The sequence below is a fragment of the Stenella coeruleoalba genome (assembly GCF_951394435.1).
Source record: "Stenella coeruleoalba genome assembly, chromosome: 11".
In the NCBI taxonomy this organism is placed as follows: Eukaryota; Metazoa; Chordata; class Mammalia; order Artiodactyla; family Delphinidae; genus Stenella; species Stenella coeruleoalba.
Window position 1 is genome coordinate 8,629,121 of NC_137157.1, and position 16,632 is coordinate 8,645,752.

The following is a 16,632-nucleotide window of genomic DNA, read 5'->3' on the forward strand; positions in this document are numbered from 1 at the left end:
AATATTAAAAAAAAAAAAAAAAGAATGCAATCTGTGACCATGAAGTATATAGTAAGGCCAATCCACCCTTTCAAAAATAAGACTCCAAACTCTGAACTCACCGTTCATTCAGTCAAGAACCATCTTTTAAGCATCTACTATGTATTAGATGCTGTGCTAGAACCAAGCCCAGGAGGGTACAAAGAGGACTTTAACACCTTGAAGGACAGAGACATGTAAATCCATAATTAAAATATAGCATGGTAACTGCCATAATTAAAGTATAAATTGAGATATATAGATAGTTATGCTATAAGAATACAAAGAACTAACTGCTGAGAGTCAGAAAAGGTTTCACAGGGGAGGTAAGATTTTAAACCGAGTTTTAAAGAATCAGTAGGAGTTTGTCGTGTAGAAAACACAGGAAAGGCAAAAGCTTTTCTAAGTCTTATCAACTTCAGTACTACCAAACGACAGCGATGAAGAAGGCTGATGAGAAATAAATGTAAGAACTAAGTTTTTTCAGAATTTTTATCCCCAACAAAGTCAGAAGGTATATAGATAGAAATAGTAGTCAAAACTACAGTGGAATCTCTAACACAACTAGAATCCAAAATCTTTGGAGAAGGTTAGCATTTACACTCCTATTACACATTTATAAATGAGAATGCTAGCAGACCTTTTAAGGAACATTAAAAGAAAATTCTCAGATTCTTTAGAATCAAACCTCAAAAATCAAATTTGCATCTGGAGGATGCCTTCCTTGACACTCCTGTTTGAGTTCAGTGTCCTCCTCTGTGCTTCCTGGCACCCTGTATACGCCTCTACGGAAGCACCTTCCAACCCTACTGTTATTGTTACCCATTTACTTGGTGCTTCCCCCTCTAAACTATGAGCTTCTTAAGGGCAGGGTATATGGTTATTATTTCTATCTCTAGTACATAGGAGGAATTCAATTAATGTTTGCTGAATGAATGACCAAATGAATAAGCAAAAGAATGAATAGATGAATACTATTAACCTGGGTATTTATAAGAGGCAAAAGAAACAACACTTAACATCCTATAATTAGGAGATAAGACACTGGACAGTCAACAAGAAAGTATAAGATAAATTGTTAACTATATGGTTCCAACCCTCAGAGAGACAGGAGTTAGAAAATTGAGACACTATAGCTCATTTGAGCTGAGTTTCAAAGGAAGGACAGAATCAGAATGGTCAAAATAGATGTTTCAGCAATGTGTGCCATCCTGTTGCTACAATGGTGTAGTTGGTGGGTGTGCCCGGGCCAAACAGTGGGGCTCCATGGCCCAAAAAGAGTGCTGAATTTTTACTGCACATGCTCAATAATCCATAGAGTAATGCTGAACTTAAGGGTTTAGGGGTAGATTCTCTGGTCATTGAGCACATCCAGGTGAATGAAGTCCCCAGGATGTGGTGCAGGACTTAACAGAGCTCATGGTCAGATCAACCCATACATGAGCTCTCCCTACCACACTGAGATATCCTTACTGAAAAAGAACACATTGTTCCTAAACCAGAAGAAGAGGTTGCACAGAAAAAAAAGATATTCCAGAAGAAACAAAAACTTACAGACCAGAATAAATGCCGCAAGAAAACAAATGCAAATAAAAGTAAAACAAAAAACAAAACCAAAAGAACACAAAAAACCCCAGATGCTTCAATATGAAGCTAATGAAGCTTTAGCTGCAGGACCCCTCACTTTCATGGGGCTCTCCCAAAGCCCTAGGAGGGGTCCTGAAACTATGCCCAGATGATCTCTTTTTTTTTTTATTGTAGTAAAATATGTAAAATTTACCATCTTAACCATTTTTAAGTGTACAGTTCAGCAGTGTTAAATATATTCACATTGTTGCGAAACAGATCTCCAGAACTTTTTCATCTTGCAAGTCTGAAATTGTACACCCATTAAACAACTCCCCTTCTCCCCCTCCCCCCAGCTCCTGGTAACCACCATTTTACTTTCTATTTACATAAATCTGACTACTTTAGATACCTCATAAAAGTAGGATCACACAGTATTTGTCTGTGACTGGCTTATTTCACTTATAATATTTTCAAGGTTCCATCCATGTTGTAGCATTTAATAGGATTTCCATCATTTTATGAGTGAATAATATTCCATTTCCTGTATATACCACATTTTGTTTATCCATTCATCCACCAATGGGACACCTGAGTTGATTCTACCCCTTGGCTATTATGAATAATGCTGCTATGAATATGAGTGTGCAAATATTTCTTCAAGATCTTGCTTTCAATTCTTTTGGATACATAACCAGAAAGGGGATTCCTGGATCATTTGGTAGTTCTATTTTTGAGTTTTTGAGGAAACTCTCAACTGTTTTCCACAGAAGTTACGCCATTTTATAATCCCACCAATAGTGCACAAAGGTTCCAATTTCTCCATATCCTTGCCAATATTTATTTTGTTTCTTGCTTTTTTTTTTTTGATAGTAGTTATCCTGATGGGTGTGAAATGACATCTCATTGTGGTTTTGATTTGCATTTCCTTGATGATTAGTGATGCTGAGCATCTTTTCATATGTGTAAAGGCCATTTATTTTATCATCTTTGGAGAAATGTCTATTCAAGGCCTTTGGACATTTTTTAATCAGGTTATTTGATTTTTGCTGTTGTTGAGTTGCTATTTATATATTCTGGACATTAATCTCTTATTAGATAATATGATTTGCAAATATTTCCTCACAATCTGTAGAATGCCTTTTTACTCTATGACTGTTCTTTGATGCATAAAAATTTTTAACTTTGATGTAGTTCCATTTGTCTATTTTTGCTTTTATGCCTATGCTTTTGGTGTCATATCCAAAAAACACTGCCAAGTCCAGTATCATGAAGCTTTTTTCCTATGTTTTCTTTTAGGAGTTTTATAGTTGTAGGTCTTAGGCTTAGGTCTTTGATCCACGTTGAGTTAATATTTGTATATAGTATAAGATAAGGGTCCAACTTCATTCTTTTGCAAATGGGTATTGAAAATTCCCAGTGCCATATGTTGAAAAGACTCTCTGTTCCCCATTGAATGGTCTTAGCACCTTTGTCAAAGATAATCTGACCTTATATGAGGGTTTATTTCTGGGCTTTCTATTCTTTCCATTTGTCTGTTTGCCTGTTTTAATGCCAGTATCACATTGTTTTTGATTACTGTAGCTTTGTAATAAATTTTGAAATTAGGAGTGTGAGTTCTCCAACTTTGTTCCAAATGACCAATTATTTTTAAAAATGTGCGAAGACAATGTATTTTTCCTCACAGTCTTAACACAGATTGTCAAAACCACAGCCTCTTTCCATCTCAACTCCCCCCCCCCACCATGATCCTCCCTGTCAACAGAGTCAGAGTGGCTGTAGGCCTTTGGGGGATTCCTAAAGGGAAAGCTGTGTTGATGATATTTTATTGGTTTTGGGGTTTTTTTTAATTAATTAATTTATTTTTGGCTGCACTGGGTCTTCGCTGCGGTGCATGGGTTTCTCACTGCGGTGGCTTCTCTTGTTGCAGAGCACAGGCTCTAGGCGTAAGGGCTTCAGTAGTTGTGGCATGCGGGGTCAGTAGTTGTGGCTTGTGGGCTCTAGAGCTCAGGATCAGTAGTTGTGGCACACGGGCTTAGAGGCTCTGCGGCATGTGGGATCTTCCCGGACCAGGGCTCGAATCTGTGTCCCCTGCATTGGCAGGTGGATTCTTAACCACTGTGCCCCCAGGGAACTCCCTTTGGTTTTAATGGAATATATTTATGTGGTTCTCAGTCACTTCCATGTATGGCTGAGTTACTATTAACCATCCTGTGAACAAAGATGTTGCTGGGCCAACTCATTGTGCATACTGACAGAAATGTGCAGGGCCAGATCATACCATGATATAAATCTGTCAATTCAAAGAGTATTTCAGGGTAGTCAATATACGAGAAAAAAATGAAGCCTTGCAATCTTATAGCCTATTTATAAAAGATACTTGCTAGAGGTTTTCCCAAAATTGATAACAATCTTACAAATTTATATGATATAGCCAATAACAGGTTGTGAAGATGAAAGGAACTTCTCTCATCTATCAATAACAAACAACATATTTTGGTCAACCATGCTATAGAAAACACTGAATTATCTCTATCTCTTTTTAGAATATATCACAGAATTGTCGTAATATGAAGGGTCAATCAAAGAGTAAGCAGCCAGAAAATGTTGGGAAAAAAACTTTACAGCAATGTGTTAGGTAAATATTAATACAAATTAATATAAAATATTATTTGTCAACGTTTTTTAAGTTGCCATTTTTGTGATTTCTTTCCTCATTGTAAATAAATATTCACTTTCGTACCAGTTATGTATTTGAAATTTTCTTTTTTTTAAATTTTATTGGAGTAGAGTTGATTTACAATGTTGTGTTAGCAAAGTGATTCAGTTATACATATATGTATATTCATCCTTTTTTAGACTCTTTTCTCATATAGGTTATCACAGAATATTGAGTAGAGTTCCCTGTGCTATACAGTAGGTCCTTGTTGGTTATCTGATTTTCTTTTTCCTAAAGAGCATTCCCACAAAACCTAGGTTTGCTCCTGGTCAGAAGGAAGGGTCTCTTTCCCTGAACAAAGGCATGAGAGGGGGAAGGAAACGAGATACGCATGGAAGACCTTACTGAGAGACACTGGGCAGGAGCAGGAAGATCCTTCAAACAGTAGAGAAAATATGCATAAGTAGGCTAAAGGCATCTTATGGAGGCCCTTGGAAGCAAAGAAAGAGTTCAGTCTTGCATAGAAATCTTTCTTTTTTTTTTTTTTTGCGAAATAATAATCAACTGGCTTACAGGTAGGGACACTTAAAGAGGAGAATCTGTTAAAGCTGGATCTGTTGGAATATATTTAAGAAAGTACTGAATACAAAGTCAAACATGACAGGTTACCAATTCACTTTTCTTCTGCTAATAATAAATAAAATATTCTTAAGTTAGGATTTTTAGTCACCCCACTTCAGACTTTCAAAGTGAGTGTGCAGAACAGGGATTCTTAACAGTCTGTGGGAACTTACTGACATCTTAATTTATTCAGTATATACTTATTGACGTTTTCTGGTGCCAATGGCAGTGACCACGCTGGCAAAAGTCTCTGTTCTTGTAGAGCTGAAGACAGAGCAAAAAGCCTTAGCCTGACCTTTCACTGCCTGCCATCATGCTGTACCTCCTCTTTACTACAATCTCCCTCCCCCTCCACCCCGTACTTCTGCCAAAACCTCAGTACACAGACTCCCAGTGGGTAAGGAAAGGCGCAGTGCTTAGGGCAGGACTTGTGTCCATACCCTCCAGTGAACATAAAATTTGGGGGAAATAAACACTACCTTCTCCTCATGACACCACTGGAAATTTTTGCAACTGAACATGCATTTCATTATCTATATTTACATAATGCTATGTATTTCAAAACATTTTACAACTATACGATAACAGTAATATCTCCAAAGAAGCAACCTTAAAACAACAATTTCAAGGAACTGGGCAAATTAATTTTACTACATTTTGCCTTTCAAGTAATATTCTTCCATGAAAGCATATTATTTGTTCATAAGTAAAATATAAGCTAAATAAATAAGACTTTTATTAGATTAACTGTAGTTTTCTGAGAGCCACATGAGCTACCCTATTCACTGTTGTTTAAAGTCACCACTTTAACCTGTAAGTGTAGCAGCAATCCACAGTCTGTAGTCATTTTCAATTACAAAACACAGGAAAAACCTCATAAAATAGAGTTTAGAACTTAAAGACATTTTCAAAGAATTAAATTTTTTAAGTGACTTCTATGTATATTAGAAAATTTATTAGCAACTGAAAGTTTCCCAAAGACTTAGTATAAAATGTTTATGGTTATACTAAAATTCCCAGCAGCAAAAATTCCATGAGCATAACTATCTATTGAACCTCTTTGTGGCATTTTCAAAATACTAATAAACGTGAAAATAACTCTCACTTCTTTTCTCCCAAAAACAATCTGAAAAGATTATATAGAAATCCAGGGACTTCTCTGGTGGTGCAGCGGTTAAGACTCGCATTCCCAATGCAGGGGGCCCGGGTTCCATCCCTGGTCAGGGAACTAGATCCCATATGTCGCAACTAAAGATCCCACACGCGGCAACTAAAAAAGATCCTGCATGCCACAACGAAGATCCCACGTGTTGCAACTAAGACCTGGCGCAGCCAAATAAATAAATATTAAAAAAAGAAATCCAACTATTTTCCTGGTGTCCAGCTTACTGCTGTGTAGTAATGATTGAGTTTATAAAGCATTCAATTTGGTACTTCTTAATAAGTTTATTTCAACATGTACATATTTTAATGGCCCAAAGGAAAAAAAAAGTTGGTGAAAAACTGATGGTAGAAAACAGAAAATAAAATGTTAAAAACAAACAAACCAAAAAACCCTTTCCTATGGCCAAATACCAAGGTTTGTGTTTTGAAGATAATTATCTATAAAATGAGTGATTTGGAAATACTTTCATTTTCTCTGTATTTAGGAAATGCTACAGAGCGTCCAAAAGCCTTTAAATAAGCACCAGAAGAATGGTTTCCAAAGAGTTTAGTGTTGGGCTTCCCTGCTGGCGCAGTGGTTAAGAGTCCGCCTGCCAAAGCAGAGGACACGGGTTCGTGCCCCGATCCGGGAAGATCCCACATGCCGCGGAGCGGCTAGGCACGTGAGCCATGGCCCCTGAGCCTGCGCGTCTGGAGCCTGTGCTCCGCAATGGGAGAGGCCACAACAGTGAGAGGCCCGCGTACCGCAAAAAAAAAAAAAAAAAAAAGAGTTTAGTGTTAAATTTGGTAGTCAAATATAAAACAAGGGCTATCAACTGTAGAGATTTAGAAAGAATAAACTTTTAAAAGTTGTACCACAGTATAAGATGAATGTGAGGAAGAGAGAACTGTAGGTTAAGGAGTTCGAGTAGGAGCAGAAACAAAGGTAAGGACTAACTATCAGAACTTACAAAAGGTCTGTATAATTAATATTTCAGAAAAATTAAAAGGGCATTTTATAACTAGACATTTAAGTTGGGAAGAATGTAATTAGTAAGAAGAGAATTTAATCAAGACACTGGAGTTAAGACATTTAAAAAATAGCACCTCAAGCACAAAATCATATTACACCACACTGGGGTATAAAGGGTGGTGCTGACTCCCTAAATTACATTCTTCTCTCTGAATCAATATAAAACTGTCTTCAACATTTCGATTTCCTTACAGGTCTCCGATGCAAGAATAGACTCTCCCTCAGAAAGGGAAGTTAAAAAAGCACCCCAAGATAGTAGAAATATAGAAAATGATACAATTATATCAACAATCCCTAAAAGGGGGATACTGTCTATAAAATACATTATTAAATGAGATTTTTTTGGTTTTTAAAATTTTAATATGCTTTATTTAACACAACATATATAACAGACTATCATTTCAACATAAAACAATATAGAGCATCTGAGCCGCCACCATGGTGTGGAAGCTTAAATTCCGTGAGAAGCGGCTGAAGCAGATGGTGTTCCTGAACCGGGAAGTCACTGATCTCAACCTGCAGGAGCTGCGCGTATCGCGGCGTCATCGTTTGCAGCTGCAGCGGTACGAGGACGACACACGCTACCACCAGCTGAGCCTTGCTGGGCGTGCAAGCTGCGCCTGCGCGACCTGCCGAAGCGCTGCTGGAGAAGTATGCTCTCGGCCTAGTGCCCACATGTGGATCACCGGAGCTCTGCGATTTCCTCAAGGCCTCGTCCTTCTGCCGCCATAGCCTGCTCACTGTAGTGCTTGAGCCGCGCCTGGCGCAGCACCTCCAGGCCGCCGTGGCATTCATGGAGCAGGGCCAGGTGCACAAGGGCGCCAACGTGGTCACCGACCCCACCTTCCTTGTCACGTGCAGCATGTAGGACTTCGTCATCTGGGCTGACTCGTCCAAGATCAAGCGGCGTGTGCTGGAGTACAATGAGGTGCGTGAAGCCTTCGATATGGAAGCCTATCAGGTCTTGCCTCGCCAGGGCCGCATTTTATAGATGGGGAAGCTGAGAACGGATGCCTGAGATTCTGTGAAGGCGTTCTCCCCAAGAGTATGGCAGTCAATCCTCGGTTCTTAAGAACTTGGCTCCTCAGCTACAGGCCACGCACAGAGCCAGAGGGTATGCTCCTTTTCCACGAAATTTTCTTAGCCTTTGGACAGTTGATAATTAAATGACTGCCTTACGGGAAGCGGTTTTGTGCTGCACTGGGGAATTGTTAGATTTTTTTTTTTTTGATGTGGCCCATTTTTAGTCTTTATTGAATTTGTTACAATATTGATTCTGTTTTATGTTTTGGTTTTTTGGGCAGAAGGCATGTGGAATCTTAGTTCCGCGACCAGGGATGGAACCCTCACTCCCTGCACTGGAAGGGGGAGTCTTACTACTGGACCCCCAGGGAAGTCCCAACTGTCGGATTCTTGTACCTGAAACATTGTAGTGTGAAAGCAAGGACTTTGGGGGGAGGGCTCCCCCGCCCTCAGCTTTCCTTTCATTTTCTTCCCCGCCCCCCAGCTTTCCTTTCATTTTCTTGTAGCCGGACAGTTTGGTTTAATTTATTTAACTCAAATTCTTGCTCCTGTTTGTGAATAAGCAGTTTACAGATGATGAAGAGTTTGGTCTCAAGTTTTCATAAAATGGATGAGATTTTAGTGTTCAGAGTCCTTTCTCTTATTTAAAGGAATGCTCTCCTAATGCCAACAAATGGCCTAACTGCTTTTTAAGTGCAATAAATAAATAAACAAACAATATAAAAGTTATTAATTTTACATTCTTTTTTGGTACTAAGTCTTTGAAATCCAGGCTATATTTTACATTTAAGGTACATTTCAATTTGGTTGCTATTTTATTTTATTACGGTAAAAAACATTAAATTTTATATCTTAACTATTTTTAAGTGTACAGTTCAGTGGTATTAAGTATAGTCACTTTGTTTAGAAACGGATCACTAGAATTTTCTCATCTTTAACTCTATACCTATTAAATACTAATTCTCTCTCCTCTCTCCCCCTAGCCCTTGGCAACCACCTTTCTACTTTCTATTTCTATGATTCTGACTACATTAGATACCTCATATGGGTGGAATCATACAGTATTTGTCCTTTGTGACTGGCTTATTTTGCTTAGCATAATGCCCTTGAGGATCATGCATGTTGTAGCATGTGACAAGACTTCCTTCTTATTCAAGGCTTCATAATACTCCACTGTATGTATATACCACATTTTCTTTATCTGTTCACCTGTTAATGGACATTTGGGTTGCTTATACTTCTTGGCTATTATGAATAATGCTGCAATAAATATGTGTGTGCAAATATGTCTTTGAGATGCTGCTTTGAGAGAGTCATTTTTAATGATGACCTTTCATAAAATGAACCAAAAGAATTAAGAAAATTCAATCGATAAAAATTTACTAGAAAAATTGAATTATTTTAGTAGGTTAAAGACAAATATCTTTTGAGAATATGAGTGAATTTCAGCATGGAGATTTAAAGCTTAGATTTGTTTATAAGCTATATTAAAATTTTTTTAAAGGAGGAAATGAAAAAGAGGCCAAACTCATCTTGTTAATATACCAAAACTGATATCTAACTTCCAAATAATTTACAAGATAGGTGACCATATGTGCGTGGGTTTATCTCAAAAAAAAAATTACAATAAATGATATGCCCACAAATAACTAGACCACCACTTGTATCATAAATAAAACCAAATCAAAATCCTGCCTGGGTAGAAACATTTTATCTGGAATGAGCTTTCAATAAGCATGATCAAACACAATCTATGAGCAAGTATCTGCCCGTGTTGTGTTTTAAAAAGCTGTAATAGTTTTATATTTACCCCTGTGTCAAACACATCATGTGATTAATACTGTGTGAGTTTAGTGTAGTAATCATATGGCAATAACCTTGGTTTGTCTGATTTGCTTCAATAGCTCATAAAGTGAATATCCTCAGAAAAATGATTATATTAGATACACTAATAGTAAATAAGCCTCATAAAAAGCAATAATATTGAGACAATATATATAGACAAATGTTTAAAGCTATACATTCTACTAAATCTTATTCACATGTACACCAGAAATCAGCACAACTGATCTAAATATTAACAACTTAGCACAAATATTTTTCAGTATCAAAATGCAATTATGTTTTCAAGAAGCTTTCTACATGCATAGCTACCTTAATCTACCTATTAATAGAACTTATTCCATTGGAATAAACATCACAGAAATAAAATAATTTTTTCAAGACTTCCAGAACCTATGATAAAAATGTTAAATGAAGAAACAAGGAAAGTGGCACAGATCAGCTAACAGAAATAATTTTAGACCTGATCCTTACTAGAATTTGCTTTGTGACCGTGAGCGAGTTATATAATCCCTGTGCTCCACCTGCCTCCCTAAGTGAAAAAGGCTCTTCGTACAAGCTAATACCAATGAATGAGAGCCATTTTGGAAACCAATTCAGAAGAAAATTAAGCTAGATCTCTGCCTCATACCATACACAAAAATGAGTACCAGTTCAATTAAAGGTATAAAAGCGAAAAATACAGCAGAAAAACTCAGGACATTTCATCATGTTAGGGTAGGAAAGACTTCTTTAGGAAAGCGCAAAACAGAAGCCATAAAGGCTGATTTTACTACATAAAAATGTAAATGGTTTATTAGTATGACAGATACCCCAATGTTAAAAGATAACGCTGGGAGAAAATATTCAGAACATCTCAAAAGACAAAGGTTAATATCTACACTTTGTAAAGGGCTCCTACAAAACTATCAAAACAAACAATCCAAAAGAAAAATGGGAATTGTAGGTAAATAGGGTGGTACACGAAATAAAAATCAACGGCCAATAAACGAACAAAAGACATTCCATCTTATTAGTAAGCATAAAAGTGTAAATTAAAACAATAAAATATTAGAGGGGCAAAAATTCAAAGATAAATAATTTTATTGTCATCAAAGGTGTGGAGGAATGGGCACTCTCATTCACTGCTGATGGAAATGAACATTGGTATAGCTCTTTTGAAAGGTAATTTGATAGCAGCTACCTCCTTGTAAAAAAATAAACATGACCATGAGCCAAACAGCTCCATGTCTAGACATCTATTCTACAGAAATACACCTGTGTATAAAGATATAAGAATAAGGATGTTCAATAAAGTATTATTTGTAATAATCAAAGAAGCGAAGGCCACCAAAATATTTATTAGAGAAGAATGGCTACAGTACATCAGTTCAACAGAATGTTTTGCGGATGTTTAAAAGAATGAAATAGACTGCAAAAGATGTCAGATGAAACAAGCAAGTCTCAGAAGAATTATATTAGGAAAAAAATCTATTTAGTTGTTTTTTCTAAATATACAGAAAATGTTTAAGAAGATGAGAAAGGGAAGGAGGGTAAAAGAAGAGTCTCATTTTTATTTCTAAATCCACACTTACTGTTTGAATATTTTATGACAACCATGTGTTACTTTTATAATTAAAAAAAAAAAAGAATGGATGGGAATTTCATAAGTTATTCAGCAATATGTCACTCACAGGATCTAGAATGTAGTATTCAGTTCCTAGATCCTACTATCCAGGATTCAATCATCCTTTGCTAACTGCAGTTCTGAGATACAAAAAATAAAAATTTTGTTCACTCTTTTTATTTCTGTTGCCTCAAACAAAAGAACACAGCTCCTTTGCTCCCCCCACTCCCACAGAAGAGGAGGGCAGGTCTATTGGAGGAAGCCCCAGAGAGAAGATTCACTTCTGCTTTATCATTTCAATATATGATAGCAGACCAAGCCCAGAAAAAAACAAACAACCCCTTCCCACAAAAAAACAAAACAAAATAAAACAAGATTCATCTGTGAAAAGTCAGAGATTTGTGAAAACAAAACAATCAAGGGAAATGGTATATTCCCCATTCCCCATGACGTTTCAAGTCTGCTGGGGCTGTTTTAAGTTCTCTAAAAGAAGTACAGTTTGTATAACATAAAACTTGTGGGAGAATCTATCCCAGCAATGTTTCCTGAATACCTAAAGAAGCTGATTCAGGATAGGGGTTACTGGAGCAGGTTTTTAAAGATAAAGACTGGTTTGTTTGGGAAATGGATACCCTTCAGAGAATAGAACCTTCATCTGTGTTTTAAAAATAGGCTTTATGCCATTTTCACTGTTTCCCCCAACTCACTCTTATCCGTGAGACTTTGATCTTGACAGCTGCAATTTTGCTAGCCACAATACTTTTCAGGAACATAGATCCCAAGGTTGGCAAAGAATTTGCATTCAAGAGATATTATAAAACACTTTAAAGTCAGAAAGATCCAGTTCAAATCCTAACTTCCGTTTCAAGCTGCATTACCATGGGCAAGTTACCGACCCCAATATCTGAAGTGGAGACACTGTAAGGGTTGGAAATAACACACACAGCACCTTAAGCAAAGTTCTCAATGCACAGAAAACCCTCGTCAAATTGGAGCTATGATTTTTATATTATAATACCTTTGACCTGAGTCTGGGAGGCAGGAGTGGATAAGGGGGCAGGGCAACCGAAGTGTCCCTAGTTCCCTCTACTGGGACTAGTTGTTTGGCTTTCTAACTTGCTAAAGATGAATTGATTCCATCCGCCCATGCAGAATATAAGTGCATTTGACAGAATACAGCAAAGTTAGGATTTATATTGTGAGCTATTTTTAAAACTGCCTGGTTAGCAAATTAAACCAGCTGTGAAAATATCCTGGTTTCCATTCACAACAAATACAAGACAAACATTCTATTTTAATGAACCTGGCCTCAGGGCAGCATAGCATATTCTGCATAATTCATTCCTAAGGGTTTCAGAGACATAATTTTCATAAGACAGACCAAAACTAAATTATTTTCTAGGGAAAAAAAAAGATGAGAGAAAAGAGTTTCTCTCTACAGATTTTCGGTAAATTCCATGAATCACTGTCCCATTCAACTTAGAAGACTACTGTCTGAATAAAAAATAGCAGTTATGTCAGTACTTTAAGCCAGTCTTAACTGTTTTTCCTTTAAAAGGGCATATGAAACACCACTCTGCTCTGCAACAGAATTTTTCAAGTTCTGTGACAGAGGGAGGAAAAAATCTACTCACTGCCACACAAAAGCTACCTAGAGGACTCTCAATTTCAGATTTAAAACTTATCACTCCTTGAGAAGTTAGAGGAGAGGCTTCCCTGGTGGCGCAGTGGTTAAGAATCCGCTCGCCAATGCAGGGGACACAGGTTCGATCCCTGGCCCGGGAAGATCCCACATGCCGCAGAGCAACTAAGCCCATGCGCCACAACTACTGAGCCTGCGCTCTAGAGTCCATGAGCCACAACTACTGAGCCCACGTGCCACAACTACTGAAGCCCGCGCACCTAGAGCCTGTGCTCCACAACGAGAGAAGCCCACGCACCACAATGAAGAGTAGCCCCCAGGCTTCCCTGGTGGCACAGTGGCTAAAAACCCACCTGCCAATGCAGGGGACACGGGTTCAAGCCCTGGTCTGGGAAGATCCCACATGCCACGGAGCAACTAAGCCTGTGCGCCACAACTACTGAGCCTGCGCTCTAGAGCCCAGCAGCCACAACTACTGAGCCCACGTGCCACAACCACTGAAGCCTGCGCGCCTAGAGCCCGTGCTCCACAACGAGAAGCCACGACAGTGAGAAGCCTGCGCACTGCAATGAAGAGTAGCCTCCGCTCACCACAACTAGAGAAAGCCCGTGCACAGCAGCGAAGACACAACACAGCCATAAATAAATAAATTAAAAAAAAACAAACTGTAGCCCCTGCTCGCCGCAACCAGAGAAAAGCCCACGCAGCAATGAAGACCCAACACAGCCAAAAATAAAATAAATAAAATAAAAAAAAGAAGTTAGAGGAGACATCCTCAATTATTTAGAATGTTGGCTAAGTTATATTATTTATAATTCCTGTTCCTTTGGGGAAACAATTTGCTATTTAAACAAAGATCAGAAGTATAAGTAACTAATGGAATAGAATTTCAGGAAGTATTATTCAAATAAATTCACACCTGGAATGCAGGAAAACAGTCTATTAATTAAGTTTGCTTCATAAAGACATTGCTAAGAAAAGGATATACCATTTTACGCTGTCTTTGGAAATCAACCAGACTGAGTTAGTTCAGTTTGGAACATCCTAAGCCTTAAAGCCTTTGCTAAAGCGTGACATAAATTTTGATTAGTCAAGTGTGAAAAACTACAAAGCCAACTTTCTTGTCCCTCCAGTTAGTCTGTCTATAAATAGAAGCAATGCATTAACAGCCACCAAAGCAATTCGTGAGTTCCACAATGTGCCCAACATATACATCCCTTGCAAACATGCTCTCAGCATGTTTAACCAAAGTGTTTCTGAAGATCTGTAATAAGACCCTTTTAAAATAAACTGTAACTCACTGTTTGCTTTCTTCACCAGGAGGTGGAGTCTTGCCATGCCCTTCCATTACAAAATCCTCCTGTTCCACCTGCAAAGGCAAGTACCACAAGTCAGCAGTAGTCAGTAACTAAGATGCAATCACTCCAAAGTGCCAGGGCCTGTGCTTACAGAACGGCATGGCATTTCACTATACTGCCTAGGACAGAAGCCTCAGCCAGTGGTTTTCACTCTCCAGGTTTGCTTATGGAATCTCTGCTTGGGTGACCAGATTTGCAGAATAAAAAAGGAAGCATGCTGATTTGCAATTCATAATTGTGACAAAAGATCAGCATCCAGAATATAATAAAGAATTGCTATGAATCAGTAAGAAGAAGACAACCTACCAGAAAAATTTACAAAATTATTGAGTAGGAATTTCACTGAAGGGGACGCATAAATGTCCCTAAGCTTATGAAAAGATGTTCAATCTCCTGTCAATCAGCAAAATGCAAATTAAAAACACAAAGAGATACCATTTCACAACCACCAGGCTGGCTAAAATTTAAAAGTTGGGCAATACCAAGTGTTGACAAGGGTGCAGAGCAACAGCAACTCTCATCCATTCCCAGTGGGAGGGAAAATTGGTACCACTACTTTTAAAAAGTTTGCCCTTATCTAGTACACTTGACTATGTACTTACTGTACAAACCAGTGGTTGCACTTCTAGGTACATACCCTAGAGAAACTTCTGCACATATACAAAAATATTTTTTGGAGCATTATTTTTAACAGGAAAAAACCCCCAAACATTCATCAACAATAAAGTAGATAAATAGGCTACAGTGTTTTAAGACAATAGAATATTATACTGCATGAAAATGAATGAACTACAGAAACACACCTCAACCTGGATGAGTTACAAAAACACAACACTAGGTGAAAGCAGCAAGTCACAAAAGAATACATATGCAGTTTAAATCCATTAATATAAAATTCCAATATATACATTTTTAAGCCATATATATGTATATGTAGACATATATGTATATTTATGGTTTATAAAACTATAAAGAAAAGGGAATAACTATTACAAAATTTAGGCTAATTAGTACCTTAGGGAGTCGGGCAAGAGGGATTCGATCAGGAAGGGACACATGGTGGTTTCTGGGGTATGGTTAAATTCTATTTCTTGGCCTATGTAGTAGGTATATGGGCATTTATTTTATAATTATTCTTTTAACTGTATGTATTTCTTTTCTCTTTTATATGTATGTTTTATTTCTCAATACAAATTTTCAAAGAAAAAAGAAAGCATTTTACTATTCCAGATGGTTTACTGATCAATAAAGGAAGATAAGTACAGAGATAGAGCTACCTCCACAAACTGGGACTATCAGTCCTATAAAAACTTCCCCAAAAGGCATAATTTTAAAATGTCAAACAGAAGTATTCAAGGAGACAGATATCAACAGATGTATTCAAGGATTATTCCCTACTTAGAAAAATATCGTCCATTTCTTATAGAACCTAGTAATCTGGAAGACAGACAACAGTAACATAGATACACACCATAATGAAACCCAAATAAAACAAAAGCCTTTCCAGCTCTGCAACCCTCTGCAGTCTTCATTTCTCAGAAATACTGGAGAAGATGGAATAGTATCAAAAGGCTACGTTTCAAAAAGAACAGAAAAATCAAGAGGTTTACTTTATTTCCATTAAAAGGAGAAACTGGAGGAAGTGTAAGCAAGAATAATAAAAGACACATACTGCATAATGTGAAATTCAAACCAGGTTTCGACTTTTATTCTTCTCTACGGACTTCCTGATTCTGCAGCCTACCAGATTTTGCCAAGGAGAGGGAGGATTCTTCCATCCTAAATTTACACAGTGATCTAAACCTCTAGAAGAAAAAACATGGTTATAAGGTTGCAAAGGGAACTTTATGAGGAGCTGGAGATGATCTTGATCTGGGTTGTGGTTACAAGAAAGTACACATAGGCGGAAAAAAAATCACTGAACTGTACATTTTAAGCACTTAACGCTACAAATAAATGTTATGCCTTAATTAGAAAAAAAAAGATGACACATTGTTTAAAGTTATTAAAGTTCCTTGGAATCATTTTCTCAAAGACAAGAATGGCTATTCTCCCACTTACATATATTATGAAAATTTCTTGATTTTTGACCTTTCAAAATCCTCCCCAGTTAAAGAGCTC

At 37.5% G+C, this 16,632-nt stretch overlaps 1 protein-coding gene across 8 annotated transcripts in view; it reads right to left on the reverse strand.

Annotated features, from left to right (window-relative positions):
• TNRC6B (trinucleotide repeat containing adaptor 6B) overlaps positions 1 to 16,632 on the reverse strand; it is a 250,109-nt gene that overhangs the window by 139,220 nt on the left and 94,257 nt on the right. For 5 of the 8 annotated variants that reach the window (XM_079936132.1, XM_079936128.1, XM_079936126.1 and 2 more), the window contains one exon: positions 14,455 to 14,522. The exons of 2 other annotated variants lie outside the window; for them this stretch is intronic. In XM_079936132.1, coding sequence (XP_079792258.1) covers positions 14,455 to 14,522 — 68 coding nt within the window. Of the gene's footprint in view, positions 1 to 14,454; positions 14,523 to 16,183; positions 16,317 to 16,632 lie in introns of all 8 variants that reach the window. One more of the 8 variants, XM_079936127.1, reaches the window with a different exon arrangement.